Source organism: Littorina saxatilis, linkage group LG6 (genome assembly GCF_037325665.1).
Source record: "Littorina saxatilis isolate snail1 linkage group LG6, US_GU_Lsax_2.0, whole genome shotgun sequence".
Taxonomy (NCBI): Eukaryota; Metazoa; Mollusca; class Gastropoda; order Littorinimorpha; family Littorinidae; genus Littorina; species Littorina saxatilis.
Genome location: NC_090250.1, coordinates 37,254,046 through 37,261,545, shown reverse-complemented (window position 1 = coordinate 37,261,545; position 7,500 = coordinate 37,254,046). Strand labels below are relative to the sequence as shown.

At 43.6% G+C, this 7,500-nt stretch overlaps 1 protein-coding gene across 1 annotated transcript in view; it reads left to right on the top strand.

Annotated features, from left to right (window-relative positions):
- LOC138969626 (acid-sensing ion channel 1C-like) overlaps positions 1–7,500 on the top strand; it is a 26,993-nt gene that overhangs the window by 619 nt on the left and 18,874 nt on the right. Inside the window, exons 2-4 of the mRNA XM_070342485.1 lie at positions 1,815–1,998; positions 2,553–2,782; positions 5,014–5,149. Coding sequence (XP_070198586.1) covers positions 1,815–1,998; positions 2,553–2,782; positions 5,014–5,149 — 550 coding nt within the window. The remainder of the gene's footprint in view (positions 1–1,814; positions 1,999–2,552; positions 2,783–5,013; positions 5,150–7,500) is intronic.

The window sequence follows — 7,500 nt, the reverse complement described above, 5'->3', positions numbered from 1 at the left end:
TGAATGTTTTTTTGGATTTTTTACCCCTCAATTTTTTTTCTTTCTATTCCAAATATCTTTTAATTTGCAGTTGCTACTTGCATAAAATGACGGATAAAATTTCAGAATTAGCATGATTACCTGGACCTGTCGGGGAGAAGATATTTTATGTGAGTGTGTGGCGGTCTGTACAATCACGTCTGTCTGAGGTTTTTTTTTAAATGTGTAATTTACTCTCAGAATGTTACATTTAGTCAAGTTTTGACTAAATATTTTACATGTTTTTCATTTTTTCGATATATGTCTTTGATGACGTCATATCCAGCTTTTTGTGAAAGTTGAGGCAGCACTGTCACGCCCTCATTTTTCGATTAAATTTATTGACATTTTGGTCAAGCAATATTGGACGAAGCCCGGACTATGGGATTGCATTTTAGCGTCGCATCTTAATAATGAATTAATATTTTGTCGCTAGATCAAGGCATTTAGACACTGTGACTCTTGAGCATACAGTCACGTCTGACTGCTATATCCACCACTATTGGTCTAAAGTATTCGAGGCATGGCACAAACACCGTTTAAACACGGGTATTCGAGGGCTTATGCTGCAACAGGACAACGCACCTGTGCATACTGCCTTTGCGACAACAGATTTCTTGGCACCAAAGGGAGCACTGCTGTTGTCGCATCCACCCTTTTTTCTTGACATCTCCCTATGCTAGTTCAGCCTGTTCTCTGATTTCAAGAAACAGCCGCGGAAACACGGTTTGAGAGACATGAAGACTCTGTCCGAGCCTTCACGAGGGCCATACAAGATATAGCTGATGTCACGTTGTCCCAGGCCTGAATGAGGTCGTTTGAGAGGATGGCCAGTTGGGTGTCGGCTGCGGACGAATTGGTCTTGACAATGGCCTGGTTAGATTGTTGGTATGTGTTTCCTTTTCTGAGATTCTAAATAATTATGGAACAGCCTACGTATGCTCTTATCTCCTGTAAAAAGCGTGGACAGATCTGTGGTGGTTTTACATAATGGCCAAGGCTCCCCACGGGAGCCCGTCCTAGAGGATCCCAGGACCCCCACTTTTAATATTTAGAGGGTCCATGGACCCCCTAAGTGGAGGTTTAGGTGGTATATGTCTAGGTAAAAAGATGCTCTTATCTTCTTCAGGGGCGGATCCAGGGGGGGTTTCCGGGGTTTCCGGAACCCCCCCCCCCCCCCCAGCCGAAAAAAAAGAAAAAAAAGAGAGAGAAAAAAAGAAGAAATAAATAAATTTGAAAATAAAGTAAAACTGATGGCTCAGATTGCACCAGATTGCTCCATTTTCCTTCTTTTTATCAACATTTTCTGGGGGGGGGGGGGTATGCCTCCGGACCCCCCCCCCCCCCCCCCCCCCCAGGAGCCGGCCCTTGTCTTCTAAGTGACGGTTTTGGAAAGTAGAAGGGTAATTTGTTGGCTCAGTTTGCACCAGATCGGTCGATTGTCCTTACTTTGTTTCAAATGTGTCTTCTTAAATTAACTTTTTGGAAGGTGTAAAAAGGGAAGTTTCTTGGCTCAGATTGCACCAGATTGCTCCAATTTTGCTTGCTTTTATCAACATATTCCGGGGAGGGGAGGCATGCCCCGGGACCCCCCTAGGAGGTTCGAACGGCTTCGCACCCTCAGCTAAACGCTTCGCGTTGTCGAATTGTCCCTAAAAGAAATGTGGACCCCCCCCCCCCCCTTAAAAATGATGTGATCCGCCCCTGTTCTGTAAAACGTGTCGACAGATCTGTGGTGGCTTACGCGGGAAGTAAGGTACGTGTACATGTACAATAGTTGAGTCCCGTGATTGCAGGGTGGTGTGGGCCCTGTCCGTGACGGGGATGCTGGGTGCCATGGTCTACACGCTGTTCAGCATGCTGCAAGCCTACGACCAGTATCCCGTCAACACCCTCACTAAGGTCACGGTCAAAGAGGAGCTTCCGTTTCCGGGGGTCACGCTGTGCAACCTTAACGAAGTCGACGTCAGCAAGGTCATTGTACTGTTGAGATGTATTTCCCCTGCGGTCACATCGGCCAGAAGAAAAGCTCGCTTCATATTTTAGCCAATTCCTGAATAAATGCAGCTTTTGTAAAGTTAAAGTTTGTTGACAATTCAGCATGCTATTTTCACACAAAAAAAGTTCTCTCATCGTCTGTCTGGAACTCTGCTGACGTCCACCCACGATCCTCCTATTGCGACAGTCATGATGTTCCAATCCTCTTCCCTTTCCAACCCTCCCTCTTTTTCTTTAAAACTCTGTCTCTCTCTGTCTCTCTCTGTCTCTCTCTCTCTCTGTCTCTCTCTGTCTCTCTCTCTCTCTCTGTCTGTCTGTCTGTCTCTCTCTCTCTGTCTGTCTGTCTGTCTCTCTCTGTCTCTGTCTCTCTCTCTCTCTCTGTCTGTCTGTCTGTCTGTCTCTCTCTCTCTCTCCCTCTCTCTCTCTCTAATTCCTCCCACCCCCTTTATCTTTCACGTCGTTTTATATCTCTCCCCCGTTCCCGGTCCCCCTCTTCCTCTCCAATTTTCTCTATCATCCAACTCTTATTGTTTCAGATTGCCATAGACAATACAACGTTCAGAGACATAAAAACTGAATTTGTCTTCGATTTCACCTTAACAAATGCGAGTGACCCTGAAGTTCGAAGGGCCCTGGACACTCCCATTGACGCAGTGGTCAACGCGTCGTGGATCGGCAATAAGGAGTTCCTCATGGGTTGCTTCATCAACAGTGTCCGGTTGAACTGCAGCGGTATCTTCAACTTTGTCCAGAACTCCAGAACAAAGTAGGTCTTGGTGGGTTGATGGAACATATTTTCAATTCAATGGAGACGGGCGCAGTGGTGTGGTGGTAAAACGTCGGCCTCCTAATCGAGAGGTCGTGTGTTCGAATCCCGGTCGCTGCCGCCTAAAAGTGGAGATTTTTCCGATCTCCCAGGTCAACTTATGTGCAGACCTGCTAGTGACTTAACCCCCTTCGTGTGTACACGCAAGCACAAAATCAAGTGCGCATGGAAAAGATCCTGTAGTCCATGTCGGAGTTCGGTGGGTTATGGAAACACGAAAATACCCAGCATGCATACTCAACGAAAGCGGAGTGAGCTGACTATGCTCTCAGAGTGGGGAACCCAAATGGGCAAACGATCGAGCTCACACGTAACCAGACAATTCTGGAACGCTGAAGAAGAAGGAGAATTCAATGGAAAGTAAGATTCAGGTGCACTCAAGTGTCGTTTGTCTGCCGGTAAGTTACACGAGGCTGAATTAACGTTCTCCAGAAATAATTCAGTCGTGGTTTTTCATCGCTGTTGAAGAGGTCTGTTCCTTCAAGGCGAGTCAAGATGTAAACACACCGATAGCGTCACAGTGAACACGGAGCTCCGTTACGCATGCTTTCAAAAGAAAAAGTCATCTGAGCGTACGAGCACTGTCAAAATGCAGTGTCCGCTTGATAAGAAGACTTTTTTCTTTCGAAAACATCACCTTGAAGGAATACAACTCTTCGAAAGCGAATGAAAACCACGACAGAGTTGTTTTTGAACAACGCCTTTTGCGGTGCCATTCTTTTGTCCGCCAAACATTTCTGTGTGTGTAAAAAGTACGAGCACGGACACACTGACACAGACAGGCAGACAGGAAGGTTTGCAGTCGGGTACGCCGGCAACCAATCATCCAGACACGATCGCACACCTTTGCACGAACACTGGAAACACTGAACAATTTTAGTACATGTACATACCTAAGTTCGTGAAGTTGTTGTGGAGTGCATTCTTCTTCTTCTTCTTTGTTCATGGGCTTAGACTCCCACGTTCACTCATGATTTTAGCACGGGTGGATTTTTACTTGTATGACCGTTTTTACCCCGCCATTCAGGCAGCATACGCCAATTTTGTGGGAGGCATGCTGGGTATTTTCGTGTTTCTATAATCCACCGAACTCTGACATGGATTACAGGATCTTTTCCGTGCGCACTTGGTCTTGTGCTTGCGTGTACACACGAAGGGGGTTAAGTCATTAGCAGGTCTGCACATAAGTTGACCTGGGAGATCGGACAAATCTCCACTCTTAACCCACCAAGCGGCAGCGACCGGGATTCGAACTCACGACCTCCCGATTAGGAGGCCGACGTCTTACCACAACGCCACTGCGCCCGTCAAGTGAAGTGCATTGAAATGTAGACTAAAAAAAAGTTAAGAGCAGCACATTACGTGAAGAATTCCACGTAAAGGGGAAGGATGATACTCTCTTTAATTGCGTTTTGGTGCACACAAACGAGATCTAAACATTGGCTAGACAAGCTCGTACAATCCACTAATGACTGTCACACAGGAAGTTCTGTATAGTTATCAAGTTTTATCCTACATACGTGAGAGAAACCACTCATGATAGTATATCATGTAAATGAGGTCGTGTCAAACTAGTCTCGCAGAAACCTGCTTTTTCTATGCCCATGATGCCAAAGTCACCGAGACAAACGTCATTATGGGAACACTTTTGCGCTTGCAGGCTATTTCCCCTCGAGGAATTTTTAGAAATAACACGTCACGCTATACCTTCTTTAATGACGTCGTTTTGCTTTGACGTCAAAGTCGGATTGCACGAGGCTTTGGAATAGATCGAGGTTCCTACATGGCTTGCCGTGTCGTACCAGATTTACACTCGTTGCTTTTTCAAATATTGAAAAGCTCGCTTTCGCTCGCAGTTCAGTATCTAAAAAAACAACCTCGTGTAAATCTGGTACGATACAGCAAGCCATGTAGTATTCTCTATATATCACACGGACAGAAAGCTTGGTTTTCAGTTATAATTAAAGTCGCGGTACCTGTTTGGAAAAATTAAATGTTGAAAACAAAATATGCAGGATTCGACATACATTACATCTTGTACCCCTTGTTTGCATAATTATAAGCAGTATACTTATTTTTATGTTTGTATAAGCAGTACAATTTTTTGTTTTTATCGCATCTTCATTTTGACTTCACCCCAAACGTCAATAACGTAATTCTTGACGTCACAGATGCGCCTCGCTTGATACAGAACACAGCAGCCTGAAGTCTATGCGCTATGGAGGCCCGAAGAGCGGGATACGTGTTATTCTCAACGTGCATCAAGAGGGCTACGCCATAAGTGATTCTGTTGCTGCTGGCGTTAAGGTAAAGAATCGCTGGAGTGGAACCCTCTTGGTGTGAACGTCTGGCGAAAGGATTGAAAGTATGGTATCAAGGGCGGATCCAGGATCTTAAGGAAGGGGGGGGGGGGGGGGCGGGGGAGGGAACACCCACACTTTTTTGCACAAACTTGAAGACGCAAAGCGCCTGAATTGCCCGAATTGAAAAAAATGAAAAAAATTGAAAAATAAAATAAATCTGAATTGAAAAAAGCGCCCGAACATGCTAAGGGGGTCCGGGGGCAAGCCCCCCCCCCCCCCCCCCCCGAATTTTTTTCTGAAGGAAGCAAAATGCTGCAATCTAGGGCCACCTGAGCTCAAAAACTGTCATTTAATCATCTGGCCAAATTTCCATTTCTCTCTCTCTCTCTCTCTCTCTCTCTCTCTCTCTCTCTCTCTCTCTCTCTCTCTCTCTCTCTCTCTCTCTCTCTTTTACCCCTGAAGGGGGGGCACGGGCCTCCTTCGCCCCCTCCCCTTAAATCCGCCACTGGATATGGTACAATGGAGTTAGATAAACGCTGTAGGCTACACGCACGCATCGACAATGATGGAATTTCAGGCACGAGAGTTTATCCATCCCGAAATCAGGAACTCCTGATTTAAGAAGTGATTGCCTGGTGGTTTTCTTGATTTTCCAACTATTCAGGGTATCAAAATCATAGAGCGAAACAACACCAAAAAACCCAATCAACTAGATCGTATCGTAAAGACATCTTTATTGGTATGTTTTTCTTCTTTTTATATTTAGTCAAGTTTTGACTAAATATATTAACATCGAGGGGGAATCGAAACGAGGGTCGTGGTGTATGTGTGTGTGTGTGTGTGTGCGTGCGTGCGTGCGTGTAGAGCGATTCAGACCAAACTACTGGGCCGATCTTTATGAAATTTTACATGAGAGTTCCTGGGATTGATATCCCCGAACGTTTTTCTCCTTTTTTCGATAAATGTCTTTGATGACGTCATATCCGGCTTTTCGTGAAAGTTGAGGCGGCACTGTCACGCCCTCATTTTTCAACCAAATTGGTTCAAATTTTGGTCAAGTATTCTTCGACGAAGCCCGGGGTTCGGTATTGCATTTCAGCTTGGTGGCTTAAAAATTAATTAATGACTTTGGTCATTAAAAATCGGAAAATTGTAAAAAAAAATAAAAATTTCTAAAACGATCCAAATTTACGTTTATCTTATTCTCCATCATTTGCTGATTCCAAAAACATATAAATATGTTATATTCGGATTAAAAACAAGCTCTGAAAATTAAATATATAAAAATTATTATCAAAATTAAATGTTCCAAATCAATTTAAAAACACTTTCATCTTATTCCTTGTCGGTTCCTGATTCCAAAAACATATAGATATGATATGTTTGGATTAAAAACACGCTCAGAAAGTTAAAACAAAGAGAGGTACAGAAAAGCGTGCTATCCTTCTTAGCGCAACTACTACCCCGCTCTTCTTGTCAATTTCACTGCCTTTGCCATGAGCGGTGGACTGACGATGCTACGAGTATACGGTCTTGCTGAAAAATGGCATACTTGACTAAATATTGTATTTTCGCCTTACGCGACTTGTTTATATTTAGTCAAGTTTTGACTAAATATTTTAACATCGAGGGGGAATCGAAACGAGGGTCGTGGTGTATGTGTGTGTGTGTGTGTGTGTGCGTGCGTGCGTGCGTGTAGAGCGATTCAGACCAAACTACTGGGCCGATCTTTATGAAATTTTACATGAGAGTTCCTGTGATTGATATCCCCGAACGTTTTTTTCCTTTTTTCGATAAATGTCTTTGATGACGTCATATCCGGCTTTTCGTGAAAGTTGAGGCGGCACTGTCACGCCCTCATTTTTCAACCAAATTGGTTGAAATTTTGGTCAAGTAATCTTCGACGAAGCCCGGGGTTCGGTATTGCATTTCAGCTTGGTGGCTTAAAAATTAATTAATGACTTTGGTCATTAAAAATCGGAAAATTGTAAAAAAAAATAAAAATTTCTAAAACGATCCAAATTTACGTTTATCTTATTCTCCATCATTTGCTGATTCCAAAAACATATAAATATGTTATATTCGGATTAAAAACAAGCTCTGAAAATTAAATATATAAAAATTATTTTCAAAATTAAATTGTCGAAATCAATTTAAAAACACTTTCATCTTATTCCTTGTCGGTTCCTGATTCCAAAAACATATAGATATGATATGTTTGGATTAAAAACACGCTCAGAAAGTTAAAACAAAGAGAGGTACAGAAAAGCGTGCTATCCTTCTTAGCGCAACTACTACCCCGCTCTTCTTGTCAATTTCACTGCCTTTGCCATGAGCGGTGGCCTGACGATGCTA